Here is a 19,359-nt window from a genome sequence, read left to right on the forward strand (position 1 = left end):
GTTATTTAGTGCCAAAAATATTCAACACACTACCTTTAACAATAAGAAATGAAACTAACCCAAACCATTACAAAACTCAAATAAAATAATATTTATTTTCTCACACAAATCAGGAAACTGTTCAGAATAATAATATAAATGTTTGGTTTTTGCATATTGGTATTAAAAAGATCCTGTTTCAGGTGTAAAATGTAAAAAATTGAAATACTATTTAACTATTTTGTTTTATTTTGTTCCTAATTAATGTTATGCAACTTTCTCTTTACATATTAGCATGTCTCCTGCAATTTTATTATGTTATTATATTATAATAATATATAATATGTAAATTATATGGATGTACATATGTGTATATAATGACGATGCATTATATAACTTTTTGTAACTTTATGCATATCTTAACCTGTACGAACTGTTGCTCTTAAGTTACACATAGGATTGTCAGAGTTTTGTACTAGAATATGAAGCTTATTTGCTTAAAAAAAAAAAAAAGGAAAAAAGTGTTTATTGAATGAAAATCAGGAATGGAGTCTACTGTGAACTGTAACAGATACAACAATACTACCATTCAAAAAATTATTTTAATAATCATCCTTCTACCAGACTATGATCCAATGTGAAAAGAATTTCAATACTCTTACCTTCCTCAGAACAAATAGCAAGGATTCTTTGTAAATTAGTCTATATGCTTCCTTCAAACTAGCTTGGAAACTGTCTTACTTCTTACCATCAATAAAGGATACATTACTTCCATACTGGGTGTCTATCAAGTACCCTGCTCATGTCACCTTTTCTATTTTGGACAGACTGGCTATTCTGCCCTGATTAGAATTGAAGAACATCAAGACTGTATTACTTTTTTTGGAATCTGACACATCTGGCCTTGCTTCTCATGCTATTGACACCAAGCACAGAGTTCTTTGGAACTGGACAAAACTTCTTCACTTCAGCAAGTTTGAATTTGATCATCTTTTCTTTGAAATGTGTGAAATGTTAAGAAATCATCAAAACCTGAACTGATCAGACTGTATGCCAATATCAAAATTTTGGGAAGCGATCACTATTAATTTTTCATAAGCTTTTTTTTAAAATTATTTATTTAATTAATGGATTTATTTTTTTAATCTACGCAACTTACTACAACTGTTCCTTTGAACTGTAATAGTGTAATATGATATACTTCAGCTGTGATCGAGACAAGCTAATATACGCATGATTTTTGACTCATTATTTTGAATCATCTTTTGAATGTAGTTAAAGGGCTATCTCCCTGATGATGTCCATGCAGTGTTGGACGAAAAATATTGGAGTTTTTGAATAAATTTTATATAATTTTTGTTACATGTGAAGGCCGTGACACTTTAAAAGTTATTATTCATTCATTTTGTTTAATTAATTACACAGCTGAAAGTGCAATTTTTTGTTCCCAAAGAATTTCATTACAGACATTCACGAAACAATTATTGTTTGGTCCAAATTAATGGCATGTATGGAAATTTTAAAAAGTTATTCATAATTCTAGTTAAAACTTATTTCACAGAAATAAATTCATGCTTAGTTTGTTTAGTCTTTATAGAATGCAAATCTTCAGTGTTATTATGAAATTTATAATAATTCAGAATATTAGAATTTTACTGACTTCTCAGAGAAGTAGAAAGGCTTATCTGTTAGCAGTGTTCTTTTTTTATTTTAATTTTTATTTATTTATTTATTTTTTTTATCAAAGTTTAATTTACAAGACAAAGCATTAATAAGAAAATAAAGAATATATTTATTTACTAAGCTACTTGTTGCTATTTTGCTGGCTTTCTACCCACAACTTCAGAGCAGAAAATAGTTTGTCACAATGCAAACAACAATTAGTTAATTGTGGAAAACAGTTTAAAATTGTAATGGACAACGTAAAGAACTAAAGTCCTAATTGGTGTTGTGTATTATTGTGTGCAGACAGTGAGGTTGACAAGTATTAATTTGATCTTAAAATGACAGTCTCCCAAATTTTTAGAAATTTATAGAATTTGCTGATTCCAAAATGGCCTCCCTGACTTGTAGTGACTTGTTTTCTTTCATTTAATCCTGTGTGAAGAGGTGTCCAAGTCATAGTCTGCTAGTCCTGGCTCATGATGACAATGAAATAAGGAGAGCGCTTGTCCTTAGGTGAATGGATGAAATGAATGGGAAGAGTTTGATATATGGTTTAAATGTGGTGTGAAGTTGGTATTTATTCATCACTCTGGATATCTTCTCAGATGTGCCCTGAATGTATGGAATAATAAGTTTTATTATGATCTTATGTATTGTGTGTGTGTGGGGGGGGGTATATGGAAGTGCCCTGTACTTGTATTTTAAAAAAAATAGTATTTGATGAGTATTATTTGATATCAAGTAGACAAATAATTGGAAATTATTATTATCTGAGACTGCCAGGAAGTCAAGGACTCATCGAGGGAGGCCATGCATCATCCTTTGAAGCAAACAAAACTCACTTCACTGACTCTCAAAAAAAAAAGTCTAGCAGTTTCATGTCAAAGTTAAACAATTCTCTGAGGTAAACTGTAGATTCAAATATATAAATATTTGAATCTACAGTTGGAGAAACAGAAAACAAGAATGAACCTGTGGGCTGCCATTAGCAGGGGAGGGGGGAAAGAGCTAGCCAAGAGGACATATATTGAAATTGTTTGCAAGGATGAAAAAATAAAAACTTGTGATAGGCTCAAGAAGTTAGTTGAAAGCATCTATTGCTTAAGTCAATGATTGACTTAATTTTTATCCTTTCTTTTAATAATTGTTTTGTAACTCCTTTTATAATAGTAATAATATTTTATTATGGTGCTCTGACAGAATTGTAAAGATTCTGGTGAACATAATATTGAGTTTTACTTCTATATTGAGATTTCCATAGTTGTTCGCATTGAAATTTTCTAGAATAAACTACGTAGATACAGGAATGAAATAACTAAATTAAGTATTTACAACCTTACGTTTTGTTAGCTCAAGCTAGCATTATCAAAGGCATTTTTAAGATAAACACTTAATGGAAACTAGAATTACAATAGCTTCCAGAACATGGGCAGTCATGTACAAGAAGGCAACAGCAGTGCTCTCTCTGTAGTAATGGGCCCCCACATGTTCAGTCAATCAAAAGCCCAGACACATAGGCAGATACTTATATGCCATTTCACATTGCCATCTTGCCCCAAAAATTGGATATTCCAAACTTTATCCTGTAGAGCAGAACATATTTCTTCTTCCAGATGCATTGCATCTGGAAGAAGAGGCTCTACTTACATTTTTTGAACACAGTAGTTACAAAAAAAAAAACTTCACTAAACTTCTGAAAAATATCCCCTCTCCCCCCAAACTTGACTAATATATACACATTACTTTGATATTTTAAGGATACTTGTGACACAAAGATTGAATAATGTAAGCACGTAAACACAAGAAAAATATTTAATTAGCCAAATATTTCAGTCTGAAAATTGCAGACCATCTTCAGTGGCACTACAAGAACAATTTTAAAAAATACAAGGTGGAATACTAACAATAGATCATGTAAAAATAGAACAAGCCACGTGATGGTATATCACTAAGTATTAAAGGGAATATTATTAAGCAGAGACATGATTGAAATAAAGATATTAATTAATAATATTAAATAACATAAAATTAATATGAATTTAATTATATTATTCAATCTATACACATTACCTTATATCAAAGGTACAACAGATAAACTGAGCTCTCTCTCTCTCTCTTGAAACAACACAAAATCAGAACAGTTTACAAACCTCTGGGCAGTCTCCAATTTCTTCAGACAAATTGAGGAATACAGGATTCTCTTTTTTTCCCTTAGGTATCTACAGTATCCCCTGTCAATGTGGGATATAGTATTTTGAACAAGCAGGATGCACCACCATTACCATAAGAAAATAAAAATATATTCACATGGCCAACCAGAAAGTGGACTAGTTCGACATGTCTTAGATGAAGACCATTTCAATAGGTGTAAAAGGCTTGCTACATCGATCCCAGTTTAAATTACAGAGACTTCCATGTTTACAATAAAATAATGTATTAATCGGTCACCGATGGAATTTAAAAGTGGACACTTCCCACATAGCAGGTTTAAGTTCAGAAGGGCTATTTGAGAGATGTAATAGTTAAAGAATTGTAATGCAGAATTCTAGAAGTGGCTCATGTTCTACAAAACCCTTTGAACCGTAATAGAAATGATGGTTTAATTCTGCATAAATTATAGTGCATTGCCGTATCCAACTGTCACCTTGCTTGCGATTGTCCTTATTCTGGAAGCCATTGTAATTCTAGTCTCCGTTGAGTGTGTATCTTAAAAATTCCTTTGATGATGCTAGCTTGAGCTAGCAAAACATCAGGTTATAAATACTTACTTTAGTTATTAAATTGGTGTATTAGTTGAAAATTTTAACATGAATGATATTGATGTTTCTCTTGAGAAATGAAGTTCTTTTAAAATGTTTGGTACTTTTTGTCTGGTCTCATACTGTAATTTAATACACCAAAATTTCCACATACTGTGATCTTTCCTCATCACTAGTCATTAAATATGTGAAATTGAGCAGTATTTCTTCTTTTTGTTTTACTATGTGACTGTTCTTCAGCCTTTATTTTCATTTCCATTCCCAGCCAGTCAGTTACTGTTATTTGAGCTGGAAAGAAAGTGCTTGAAATACACTTCTAAAAACCAATATTGAGTATTTGAATAAAAAATTCCATTTCTCTAGAGACGAATTTTGGGTTATAATATATTTTGCTTTATCATTTTTTTTTCCTCTAATAGAAATAAGATTTCAAACATATGCACAAACCTTTAATAATTAATGAGGCTTTTTTTTTTTAATTAAAACAGGAACGGTATCTACCCACTCACTGCATTTGCAGCTACTCATCCACCTATTGTTCAGCCACGCGCCTCTTCTCCAGAAATCCCAGAATCAGTAAAATCTGCTTCTCCAGAACCTTGTGATAATGAGACTAGACGTATTATCAATATGATGTGCAACATAAAACCACAAGAAGAAGGGCAAAATTTGCTTGTAGGTAGTAGTTTGGTATTGTTATTTTTTTGTGTTTATGTTGTTCTGTTGTTTATGCATATTTGTTTATAAGAAATTTCATTGAATAACTTGGTTCTTTCAGGTAACAGTTCTGTACTGACCACTAAAAATATTAGAATCCCTCTGTCCTTTTTCTCACTCATAGAGTTTTTCTCAGATTTTCAGTTTTAATCACATGACCCACATTAAACTGTAAAAAAAAAAAAAAAAAAAAAAAAAATATTTTAAGATCACCCATCATAGGTAATTTTGTTAGTCCATAAGTATTATCTTATAAATACTATCAGAAAATGAATACTAACTGAAATGGATGTTTTAAGTATTAGTTTGATCTGCCACTTTCCATGGTTTCATTATTCGTACTTTTTCTTTGCTACCATATTTTGCATACAGAGGGTTTTATTTAGCAGCTCTATGTAAAAGTTTCACCTTTCTCATAACAGTTTCATATTGACTGGAATTGTTTAGGTGTTCTACTGGTTGTAGTTGGTGAAATTTATATGACGATACTTTTTAATGAAAAACTATTTTTTCATTAAATACTTTTTAAAAAATATTCTCATGCATTTTACCACCCTCACAGGGTGGTAAAATGCATGAAATGTTGAAATGCATTAGTTATAGATTTAAACAGTGCTTTAGTTGCACACTAAGAACTTTTAAATAGATACTTAAGGATCTAGATTTTCATTTTAAAATTATAACAGACTTGCATTTTAAAATTCTCACTAAAACCATCCAAAGTTTGAGAAATATTGTTTTTGGCACTGTTGGAAGAGAAACATAATTGCATTGAATATAGACACTTGCAACTTTTTTTGTTATAGCAGAATTCTTCTAACATCAATACTGGATTTTTGTACCAGTTTTATTACTTTATTTGAAATTGCTATGTGTATTCTAAGCAGTTTTAAATTTTTATGCTTTATTTGTTCTGTAGCTTTCAATGAATGCAAGCCACAGAAGAATTGAAGAACACATTAATCCTATTAGAGGCATTCTTTTACATAAATGCAACTTATTTTCAAAATGGATGGTATAGAATTATTACACACTACATAACAGAATCTGACAAATAAGCCATGAGGATTTTGTGTTATTGTTATTGTGTTGTTTAATTTTAATTCTTTACTATCTCTGTAATAATTATGTCTGCTCAGCTGAGCTATATATGTTATATCTATGTAAAGAAATTTTTACTCCAAGTGTTAAGTAATTAGCCAAATGTTCAATCTGATTGGTGCAATGACTTTTAACTTTATTTCTTTTAGAATCCAGAAAGTTATTGACTCGAGTACCAAATAAAAAATATATACATTTAATGAAACTATTAAATAAAATTATATAAATAACTACAAAATTAATTGGATCCAAGGTCTTTTAAAATAAATCTACACTTTAGATATCTCCTTATCTTAAAAAAGTGCAATCATTCACTCTGACTCTCTATAACTGGTTTGTTTAACATATACTTAACCATGTCTACCAGACTAAACACTCTGTTTACAACAAAATGTTCAGCAGAGTCAGTTTTCTTGTTAGGCCTTTTTCTGAAAACATAGAATTACCTCTTCACTTGCATGGGATCTTTTTTTTCTTAAATTCCTTATTTAGCATACGGTAGAGTACCAAGGCAAGAAGTCTGGAGGTGTCTGAGGAAGAGGAAGGTACCGGAGAAATATGTCAGGTTGGTGCAGGAGATGTACAGAAATGTGAAGACAACAGTTCGGACCTATCTGGGACACAGAAAGTTTTCAAGTAACAATTGGCTTGCATCAAGGTTCAGCATTAAATCTGTTTCTGTTTAATATTGTGATGGAGGTGGTCACGGAGGAGGTGAGAGAAGACATGCCTTGGACAATGTTGTATGCAGATGACATCTTGCTGTGTGCAGAATCAAGAGAAGTGGCAGCTAAACTGGAAAGATGGAGGAAAGTACTGGAAGAGAGAGGTATGAGACTGAGCAGAAATAAGACAGAATATATGTTTTCCAAAGTGGACTGTGGCCAGGAGACAGATCTGGAGCTGGAAGGAAATGTCATCAAGGAGGTGAGGGACTTTAGATATTTAGGTTCAACAGTGGAAGAAGATGGAGGGGCTGAGAAGGAAGTGGGATGCAGGATACAAGCGGGTTGGAGGAACTGGAGAGAGAGGGCTGGAGTGCTATGCAATAAGAGGGTGCCGATCAATCTGAAATGCAAAATCTATAGGACAGTAGCGAGGCCAGCTATGACGTATGCTATGGAAACTGTGGATCTGAGGAAAAATAACATTAGCAGGATGGAGGTAGAAGAGATGAGAATGCTTAGGTGGATGTGCGGTGTGACCAGAAAGGATCGTCTGAGAAATGACTATGTCAGGGAAACAGTGAAAGTTATGAACTTAGGAGCGAAGATACAGGAGGCAAGGTTGAGATGGTTTGGTCATGTGATGAGGTGGGAAGAAAGGTCGTGCAGATGGATGTGCAAGGAAAGAGGAAGCGTTGATAGCCAAAGAAGTGATGGAGAGAGCTGGTAGAAGAGGACTTGAGGATGAAGATCTTGGATGTGGTGACAGCCCAAGACAGGAGGATGTAGAGGAGACTCCTCATTAACAGCGACCCCACTTAAGTGGGACAAGCTGCAGAAGAAGAAGAAGAAGATTTAGCATACAATTTTTTCTATCATTCCTCCTGATTCACTGGAGTATAAATATTCTTACCTCTCACAGTACAATTTGATGCACAAATTACCAATTTGTGCATCAAATTGGTAATTTTGATTTAATTACTTAAATTACATATCTAAGTAGAGCTCTTCATGTTAAGTCCCTTTGCAGTTCCAGATTTTACTAATTCTGTCACTTTTTTCCCAGTAGAATAACAAATAGATCCAATGTCCTTAAGACAGAAGACGAAACTTTTCATTCAGCATTTCCTCGAACATTGAATTAGAATGTCAACTCCAAATATCTTATTTTATTTTCTAAACACTTGTCGACAGTCTCAACTCTTCCAGTTTAGTTTAAAGATTCACAGTGTTTTGATTCCTTTTCAGAATCTTTTGTTAATATTCGTCCGACTATTACGTAAAATTTAAACTTCCTAAGAACAAATTCTCTGGTGGTGGTTCTTAAATTTTCATTCTGTCTCTCTCTCTCTCGTTTTCCTCATTCCCTGGATACCGAACACTGTCAGCCATCAGTCTCCTCCACAAGCATATACACATTTCATGTAAATAGCAAGCAAGAAGTTATATATAATGGCTGACACATTTTCTTCATTAGCATAATGAGACTATCTTTACAAAACAACAAATATCTCAACACTTAATTTTAAATTACAATAAAAAAAAAAATTGAAAGTGACAAAACTATTAGAATCTAGTAAGTACATCAAAATTTCAAATATTTTACATTTCGTTTTGAAACCAAAACTAATAATATACTAATAAAAATAATGTAACAAAAAATGTGGTAAATAAAACAGAAAAATCATGAGAAATAAAATCGTGATGATCGAAACAAATGAAAGATCTGATCATAGAGAAATAATTATAAAAAGTACTGAAAAAAGAGAGCCAAAAGGCTTCACTTTGGCAATGCAAATGGCAATTCAAATTAAGTGGATATTGAATCCAACATTATTTCAAAGCCGGATAGAGAAACTACAAGAGTTTTGTGCCGAATATAGAAACTATAAAAGTTTCTATATTTTCTATAAGCAAACCTTTCATGACAGGGGTAACTCGTAGTAAAGGCGGAGTAAGCTCTGATCATGATCCTTAGTATTTCCATAATGTAAAACACATCTCCTAGAGGATGTGTATGTTGTTATACATTATGGGGGGGGGGGATCACTACCCAGATCGGTTTCGACCTCTGTTGAGGTCTCGTCAGTGGGAGCCAGACCCAGATGTGAATACTCAGGTTGATGTGATGCAGAACTTATACTTTGCCATACAAGTTGCCAAAAAAGTGTCACATCACAAAAGGCACCAAGAATTACTGAAAAAAGAGAGTCAAAAAGCTTCACTTCAATGATGCAAAATTATTCAAATTAAGTGGATATTGAATCCAACATTATTTCAAAGCTGAATAGAGAAACTACAAAAGTTTCGTGCCAGATATAGAAACTATAAAAGTTTCAGTGGATTCAGGCATAAGCAACCAACCCATGCTTGGATTCAAAGAAATGGATGCAATGTATAAAAGAAAATTACAAGAAATGTAACAAAAAAATGTGGTAAATAAAACAGAAAAATCATAAGAAATAAAATCGTGATGAACCAAACAAATGAAAGTCATAGGGAAACAGAACAAAAATAGAAATAACAGGAAAATCATGCAAAATGGCATTACAAAAGGTACAAATGCAAACAAATAATAGGATGCATGAGAAAGAACTGGAAGAGCATCAAATTATAAAAATCTGCAATTAGTATTTAAAGTTTCGAAATGATTTACCTGAGATCTTCATAATGAAGTAAGTATGCACAGTCTGTAAAAATTTAGGTTTTTACAATTGAAATCAAAAATTTAGGTCAAAAAGAAATTCTAAATCAGAAGTTTGGAATTTTTTTACCTTATAAATGGTCTTTGAAACACAATGATATGCTACCAGAACAAATTTCGTAACTTTTACTTAAACTTCAAATTAAAGAAATACTGTATGTTGTGCAGTTCTAAGATTATCAGTATGGCAGCTGTATGTCATTGGGTCTCTGTCTAATCAGGAAGCTGTGGTGCTGAGATGTATAAGCTGATTATTATATTGGGTGAACAATAAAGTATCCATGTGTAATACCTTGTGGAGCACCATCCGGTGATCCAAATGCTTCAGAAGTTTTGCAGGAATATCGCTTCCACATCATGTGCAAGCGATATTTGAGAGGGGTGGGGGAAACAAGGAAGTATTTCCAGAATTCACCACCAGTGTGCTGTCATTTTAAACTCTCCAAACCCAGGAGAGTTTAAAAAGATTGACATGGGATTTTTCCCCTTCATTCTGCTTAATACCATCCACAGTGATGGCACTAACCTTTTCCCAACATGCTCATGAAGCTGTAATACCTAAACAATCGCAAAGGTGTTGCGAATTTCATTGCCTGAACAAATGTCGATGAATTCCACTATCTCCATGTGCTCTGTGGTTAATCATTTTGAGGAAATGGATCAATCGGTTCACAACAAGTGAATGAAGTTGCTACTGCCATTGTAGAGCAGGTGGTCATGAATAACAGTGTTGGTTCCTGCAGTGCATGTGCTGTATCAAGACACATGTATGTGCTTTACACAACTGTCTAGAAAATTCTACAGAAGAATCTGCATGTCTTCTCATTTCGGGTAACCCAGTTGCCCGCAGGACTTTGAGAGTTGACTGACCTTTGCATTAACATTCCTTGCTTGAATGGAGTTAGACCACAGATGATTTTGTGGAGAGATTATGTGCACTTTCACCTGAACAGAGTTGTGAATACCCACAATTGCTGGGTATGGACTGTACAAACAAAACATGCATAAAATCCAACAAATTCCTTTGCATTCTCCCAAAGTCACTGTCTGGTGCAGGTTTACAGCTTTGTTTATTATTGGATCATTCTTCTTTGAGGACATTTGCCAGTCGGGTCCTGTGACGTACTCAGTTACTGCTGAAAAGTATTGCGATATGTTAAACAGTTTTTCTACAGCAGTGCTTGTGTATGGATTAGGTTATTTTCATGTGGACTGGGGGCCCCCTACACACATTGGTCAATCCTTACAGGAGGTTCTTCAAGAACATTTCATGGAAGCCAGCATGATCAACTGTGCATGGCCATCTCATTCACTTGATACGCCCCCCCCCCCCACCCCCCCAAATGACTTCTGACTCTGGGGATTTCTTAAAGAGACAGGGTTTATTAGGATTATCCTGATATCCAGCGCTGAAAGACAGCATAATGCAGCATGTGTGCAACATGCTGCATTATGCAACATCAGTCCTGACCAGCTACATTCTGCCATTCTATACACTCTGCAAAGGATTCAGTTTGTGGCATACCGGGAAGGGCAGTTCATTGGCCATTACAGCCTGTGGATGCATAATGGAAGTGAAAAAAATGTGTTATTTATGCTTGCCGCTTTTCTGCTTTTCACACACACACAAACACAGAAAAATTACATCTACTGTAATATTTAAAGCTGCGTTTTTGTAATAATATGTCATCATCATCATTAAATTCCTGCCATGTACCCTCAAGGGGTGAACAAGATGTGATAGTATTACATGAAAAAAATTACATCATTACTAACTTCCTATCTACAATTTTCCTCCAAATCAGTCTGTTACTTGTCAAGATTCCAACATTATCAGATCTTATATTTCTATCGTCTAAGGCACTTTGTACCGTATCAATCCACCTATATCTTGGTCTTCCTCTGGGTCGTTTGCTGGCATGAACTTCTTCTTACAACTCGAATAAAGACTTAAGTATTACTTGATATAATGCCCCATTGACACCATATAACTGTAACGTTTCAAATTGCTTCTCTCTTGGCACCTTGTCATATGTCTTTTCCAGATCTACAAACTTAAATAAAGATCTTTGTTATATTCCCATGATTTCTCAACTATCTGTCGTAAAGTGAAAATCTGATCCCGACAGCCTGTGTTTGGCTTGAATCCAGCTTGTACTTCACCAAGCTTCTCTTCCACTATCCTTCTCAACTGTTTCTCAAGTATACTTGCATATATCTTACCAGAAACACTCAGTAGGGAAATACCTCTAATTCTCACATTCACTTTTATTTCCCTTTTTATATATGGGTACTATTAGAGCTCTACTTCAATCATCAGGAATCCGTCCCTCTGTCCAGGCCTTCTGAACTGTGCAGTGCTGCCACTGTAAGACCTTTATACGTCCATACTTGAGTATTTCTGGTTTTAATATCGTCTACTCCTGCTGCCTTTCCACATTTTAGGCTTTTGATGGCTTTTTCTACTTCAAGTATGGATATGTATTCCTGACTGCATGCCTGGTCAGTGTTTTTTACCACTGTGCTGTCATCACTGTTGTTTCATTTAGCAATTTTTCAAAGTAATTATCTTTCATGTCATGCTTTTTACAGCACTCTTTCCTTCATTTCTGAGTTTCTTCAGCAACCTCCAGAATATCTTGCCACCTTCTTGATATTTATTTTCTATCTTCTTACCACTCCCATGACTTTTGTTTAGCTAGTTTTACACAGTGTTTATCTTTCTTACATTTGTCTCTGTATTCTCTAAGAGCACAAGCTGACTTATTTGCCAGGAACTTTTGATATGCTTTCTTCTTTTTCTTCACTCCTCTTTAACTTCCTGTGTATACCATGGAGTTCTGATTTTTCCATCCTTGCACAGAACCTCATCACATGCCTCTCTGGCAGAATCAATCATGGTTTTCTTTAATGCTTGCCACTGAAACTCCAAGGTTTGGTTCCTGTTCTCAAACCCTTTCATTTTTTATTCAATAATCTTTGTGTATTTTAGTCTACAATTCACATCTGAGAGCTCCTCAACCCTTATTTGCTTTAAAACTTTCTTGCATGTTCTTTTTTTCAATATGAAATTCAATTTTATCCTGCTCAAGACTAAATAGTGATCACTTCCAATTTCAAATCCTCTGTGCACTCTGGTGTCCTGCACCAGGAAGAAAACATCACTATCAACAATGACATAGTCAATAAGACTTTTCTTATTCCTTGCCTCTTCTCTCCATGTGATTTTGTGCACATGTTTATGTTGGAACATTGTGTTAGTAATAACCAATCCATGTCCTGAGCAGAAATCCAACAGGTATTTGCCATTATTATTAGTTTTGCTATTTTCTCCAAATTTTTCAAATATATTTTTGTATGTGTGACAATCATTTCCTACTCTTGTTTAAAGTTATATTTGGTCTTATAATCCATACATACATTTAATACATACATAAACAATTTCAAATGTTTATCTTTCTTACATTTGTCTCTGTATTCTCTAAGAGCACAAGCTGACTTATTTGCCAGGAACTTTTGATATGCTTTCTTCTTTTTCTTCACTGCCTCTTTAACTTCCTGTGTACACCATGGAGTTCTGATTTTTCCATCCTTGCACAGAACCTCATCACATGCCTCTCTGGCAGAATCAATCATGGTTTTCTTTAATGCTTGCCACTGAAACTCCAAGGTTTGGTTCCTGTTCTCAAACCCTTTCATTTTTTATTCAATAATCTTTGTGTATTTTAGTCTACAATTCACATCTGAGAGCTCCTCAACCCTTATTTGCTTTAAAACTTTCTTGCATGTTCTTTTTTTCAATATGAAATTCAATTTTATCCTGCTCAAGACTAAATAGTGATCACTTCCAATTTCAAATCCTCTGTGCACTCTGGTGTCCTGCACCAGGAAGAAAACATCACTATCAACAATGACATAGTCAATAAGACTTTTCTTATTCCTTGCCTCTTCTCTCCATGTGATTTTGTGCACATGTTTATGTTGGAACATTGTGTTAGTAATAACCAATCCATGTCCTGAGCAGAAATCCAACAGGTATTTGCCATTATTATTAGTTTTGCTATTTTCTCCAAATTTTTCAAATATATTTTTGTATGTGTGACAATCATTTCCTACTCTTGTTTAAAGTTATATTTGGTCTTTATTAACTATAATTAACACAACATATTTGGATTATAAGACCATAGATTTAATACATATATATACAAGTACAAGTTTTGCTAGCAAAACTCATCAACTAGTTTTGCTAGCAAAACTGACTAGCTTTGGCAAGACTAAATGGTGAAAAAAAATTAATAAATAATAAACTTGGCCTTCCAATCTGTCCTATTGTAGATGGCAGATTCTCCCCCACATATTTACTAGCCAAGTACCTCTCCAACCTATTACAAGGAAAAATCAGACAATCAGAGTCTTACATAAGGAACTCTCAACACTTTGTGGAGAAACTTAAGAACGTTAAGCTATGCAAGACAGACATAATGGCAAGTCTTGATGTTGTATCCTTGTTTACAAACATACCAGTTGAGGTAGTGATAGACATTATAAAAGATCTCTTTCCTAATGATATCACACAACTTTTCAATCACTGTCTTAAGTCTAATTTCTTTAAAGTCAACAACATTATATATCACCAATTAGAAGGCCTAGCATTGGGCAGTCCCCTGTCACCACCACGTGCGGACTTGTTTATGGAGAAATTAGAAAATGATATTCTATCTAACATTACTCCAAAACCAACAGTCTGGTGGAGATATGTTGATGGTGTGTTTATTATATTCTTAAATTCAACTCTTTTCATGACAAAATAAAATTTACTTTAGAGTTAGAAAGCAATCATCAGTTATCTTTTTTGGATATACTTATCAAAGACTAGAGAATGAAGATATTAAACTTACTATATATAAGAAACCCACTGATACTGGATGGTATCTCCATTATTCTTCAAATCATCATCATACACAAAAATGCAGCATCATGCTATGCTACGAAACAGAGCCCACAACATAGTCACAGACGAAGAAGACGTACGTACAGAACTTTCCCACATCTCCAAATCTCTGTCTCAAAATGGGTATCATCTAAACTTAATCAATAAAATGCTCTATAAAAACAATGGTTGATACGTACTGAGTTGCTATATGTTGCTGGAGGTTGTTTTTCAAATCATCATCATACACAAAAATGCAGCATCATGCTATGCTACGAAACAGAGCCCACAACATAGTCACAGACGAAGAAGACGTACGTACAGAACTTTCCCACATCTCCAAATCTCTGTCTCAAAATGGGTATCCTCTAAACTAAATCAATAAAATGCTCTATAAAAACAACCTCCAGCAACAACATATAGCAACTCAGTACGTATCAACCATTGTCATACCCTGTGTTGGTTTAGTCTCCAATAAAATAGCTAGAATTTTAAAATCTTATAACATCAGAATGGTGTTTAAACCGACCCGCTACCACTAGACAGTTTTTAAGATCCCCTAAAGACAGTACCTTTTTTCAAATATGCAGGTGTTTACAGCATATCTTGTACATGTGGACTATCATTCATAGGCCAAACTTCAAGAAGCTTAGAAATTAGACAAAAAGAACATGTTGGAGATGTTAATCATAACAGAACAGACACCTCAGGTTTGGCGCATCACTTCTCAACTTCAAGCCATGCTGTAGATTGGGATAACGGCTCAATGCCATATATGGAGGAAGATTACAGATGTCGAACATTTAAAGAAGTTGCAGTGGTCCTACAAACAGACAACCTTAATAGAAACCAAGGTGTAATATTAAAGGATATATGGAAAAATCTTATTAACTCATTAAGTTTAGTTGAACTACAGTGCGCCAAAAACTATGTAATGCGTATTTATAATAAAGACTGAAGCATATCGCTTCACGCATACCATGTCACGCTGTGCCTTCCAATTTTGTTGTCTAACTGTTGTAAACCGTTACTGCATTCCTTCGTTTTTTTTTTTTTTTTTTTTTTTTTTTCACCATTTAGTCTTGACAAAGATAGTCAGTTTTGCTTGCGAAACAAGTCGAAACCTTATATGTACAAATTTATTGTATAAATTTGTACATATATGTATCAAATTTATAGTTAATTAAATGATAATTAACACAACAGGTATGTTGTGTTATCATTTCCTACTATGCTATTTAGATCCCCTACGAGGACTAACTTTTCCTTTTTCATTGTGTCAGTTGCTTTCTCTAAAGCCTCAAAAAATTTCTCCACTTCTACCTTAGTAGAACTTTCTGTGGAACCATAAGCACAAATAAGTCTCATTGTCCAGTTCCCCATTCTGATATTTGCTCACATCACTCTACTTGAGACTGCCTGTCATTCAAGAAGATTAGATTTGCATTTAGTGTTGAATACTATGAATACTCCTTCTTTTTCCTTGATTGCCATTGCCTGAATATAACATTTTGTATTTAATGCTCAGAAAGATCTCACCAGTTTTTGCCTTTTTTTGTTTCAGTCACCCCTATTATGTCGATCTGGTACTTATCCAGTTCCTCAGCTAGCTCCATTTCTTTGTCATTCAGGCTTCTTATGTTGATAGTACAGATCTTGAACTCTGATAATGTTAAGTTGGGGTGGGTTTTAGGATTTATTCCAGTAGCTGACCTTTCGCTGTTGGCCCTGGTTCCCTGGCGAAAATAACGGGGCCTTGTTTAACCGGGTGATGCCCCAGCCAGCATGAAATTCTGTCATGTTGTACCATCATTTTTTATTTTGGTTTATGCCAATAAGAATACAATTTGGTCGACTAAATCCCAAATTGCCAGCCCATCCTTGTTCATTCAGTATCGAGATAGATACCTAACAGGGTGCACCATGAGAAGGTGAGGATTGGACATTAGGTCAGAAGCCCTGATCCATTCTCCGCATTCCTTTAAAAGCTGTGTGAAGGTCTCCTCTCAGTTATGTAGCTTTGACCCTTAAGCATCCCTTCCTGATAGGCTTATACTTCGAAATGCTTGCTTTTTTTCTGGACATATGATTTTGACTGCACCTAAAATACAATTTTTAATAAATTCTCCATCAGTAAAAGGTTTCGAAGCCCGAGCAATTTTTTAAATGTAGTTATGACATAACTACATTTAACAGCAGCATCACTTGTTGTGATAACATTCAAAAATATCCTCTGTTGAAACTTCAGTTCGTCGTTTAAATCTTTAAGTTTGTCATCGTGCATCTTTTCTGTATATTTATCACAGTTCTTATGGTTTGTTTCATAATGGCGTTTTAGGTTATATTCTTTCACCATGGCGACACTTTATATACATATCAAACATGTTGGAATATTTTTTACTTCCACAAAGAAGTATGCCTTCTCCCATTTTTCTTGAAATTTCTGCCTTCTTGATCTATTTTTCTTTTTTAACTTTAAATTCAGACATTGTTATGGGCAAAAAAAATTATAAGTTATTGAAGTAACTTTTTATTAACACACTATCATATTACAATGGTAATCTGTAACTTATTGGCATTGTATCACGTGGCTTAAAATGGTTGCGTGACAAGTAACTTCCATTCAGTGTTGCCAACCTTTAATGATAGAAACATAGTACAAAGAATTATAGTAATAAGTTTTACTTTTGTTTAAATCTGTCATAAAACATTTAGCAGTTTGAATTTTTTCTGTTTTAATACCTGCAGGATGTTAGAAACATTGATTTTTAGAAAAGAAATCATTAAGGTTGAGGGCCAGATATGAAGCCTTTGCGGGCTGTATCTGGCCCACGGGCTGCCAGTTTGCGATCCCTGATTTAAATGATGTCATAAAGATGGGTCACTTAAAGGTCATTACCCTCCATGTAGCTTTTTAAGGAATGTGGAAAATCTACTAGAGCTTCTGGCCTATTCAGTTCTCACCTTCTGGTTGCATCTAGGTAGTAGGCATCCAGATACTGAATGAACACGAAATGGCTAGCAATTTTGGATTTAGTGATAAAATAGTATTGTGTATTGGCTTAAACCCAGAAGACAATAATGGTATCGTACCAAAAGATGAAATGTTGTTATGCCTAGGATATTTCCCATTAATCAAGGTCATTGCTGTTTTTGTCAAGTAACCATGTAAACAGTGAAAAGCTAGCTGCTGGTTCAAACTCTAACTTATCAACAGAATTCAAGATGCGCACCATTAACATAAGATATATATTAGTGGAAAAGAGGTGGAACTGGTGGTTGAATTTAAGAAATACCACATCAGTATAATTGGTATTATCAAAACAAAGAGGATGAAACAGGTGAAATTATTCTAAATAACTACAAGATCTTATGTTCAGGCATAATGATAAAATTATTAAACAGTAAAGGAATATGTTAGAAAAAATGTTTAATACAGTCATCCCTCGACTTACATCTGGGTTCCATTCCATCTGGCAGGACGCAATTCGAATCGGACGTAAGTCGATTCATGAAATCAACAGAGTTATAGGGGTTAGGATCTTAACCATAATAAGTATACTGTAATTTTAATTTTTAAACCTTATTATAAAACTGTACTGTGTGTTACTGCCACTATAAAACAGGAGAATAATCACCCAAATCTTCCTCCACAATCACATCTTTATTACCTTCCCTGTGTGAACGATCAGGCTGTGGCTTTTCTGGTGTAATCTTTTTTTTTTTAATGAAAATGTCTAATGTGCTTTGCTTATTTCTCTTCTTCCTTTCATCATAAATTTGTTCATAGTAAGCAAGTGCATCATGTACTTTCATTTCTATTATTAAATAGTGTTTAACATTTCGGTCCATATCTATAGCCAATTGGAGAACATCGCTAACTGCAAAGAACATTTCTGCAAGACCCTTCACTGTAAATTGTTTTCTCTTTTCCCTCTTCCTTTTCTCATTTTTACTCTTCTGCAACAGTTGTTCCTCCAGTTCGACCAATTCTAAATTTGTCAAATCTTCAGGGGAACTCTCTATGAGTTGAATTATGTCTCCATCATTCACTTCGAGATTCAGATTGTTTGCTAGGCCCACTGTTACAAACTTCCACAATCATGCACAAACCTTTTTAATGTCTTTTACCCTATGCCACTCATACATTGAGAGAGAACTTCGTCCCAAGCCACAGCAATATTTTTAACAGCTTGATAAAAACTGAATGTTTTCCAGAATAGCATGAGAGTCTGGTCATTTCCTTCAGTAGCAGAAATGGCTTGTGAAAAAGTTCTCCATAATAAGCCTTAAACACTACAAGAACTCCCTGATCCATTGGTTGGATCAATGCAGTGTTTGGAGGAGAAACTTGACTTTGAACTTGTTGAAGATCACCACTATAAGATGGATGACCTGGAGCATTATATAGAATTTAAAAATTTTTAAATTCTTCATTTTCTTTCACACAATAGCTTTTTATTTCACTCACATAACAGTTGATTAAGGCATCCTCAAACAATTTTTGAGTCATCCACGACTTCTTATTACTCTGATAATGAACTGGGAGTATGCTTCCTAATGTTTTTGAAGATTCGTGGATTCTCACTGTGCCATATCACAAATGGTTTCAGTTTACATCCAGCAACATCCGTCACAGAAATGCAATACGGACATTAAGAGCTTTGAAACTAGGTAAAGGCTTTAGCTTTTTGTAGATTGGATGAATGACCACTCGGTATTTTTTTCCGAAATAAGGACGTCTCATCCATATTAAATATTTGCTGTGTCAAATAATTTTCCTTCATAAAAATTTTATTCAATTTTTCCACAAACTCCTTGGCAGCCTTCTCAGCATAT

At 34.2% G+C, this 19,359-nt stretch overlaps 1 protein-coding gene across 4 annotated transcripts in view; it reads left to right on the plus strand.

Annotated features, from left to right (window-relative positions):
* The window catches only part of Madm (MLF1-adaptor molecule), a 219,569-nt gene that overhangs the window by 126,392 nt on the left and 73,818 nt on the right, over positions 1 to 19,359 (plus strand). For 3 of the 4 annotated variants that reach the window (XR_016550075.1, XR_016550076.1, XM_090410539.1), the window contains exon 11: positions 4,892 to 5,078. Coding sequence is in view for 2 of the 4 variants with exons in the window: in XM_090410539.1 (XP_090266665.1) it covers positions 4,892 to 5,078 (187 nt within the window). In the remaining 2 variants the exon portion in view is untranslated. Of the gene's footprint in view, positions 1 to 4,891; positions 5,079 to 6,039; positions 6,365 to 19,359 lie in introns of those variants that run through there. The other variant, XM_090410540.1, reaches the window with a different exon arrangement.

The sequence above is a fragment of the Typopeltis vanoorti genome, chromosome 20, assembly GCF_054136105.1.
Source record: "Typopeltis vanoorti isolate ZY-2024b chromosome 20, IOZ_Tvanoo_1.0, whole genome shotgun sequence".
NCBI lineage: Eukaryota > Metazoa > Arthropoda > Arachnida > Uropygi > Thelyphonidae > Typopeltis > Typopeltis vanoorti.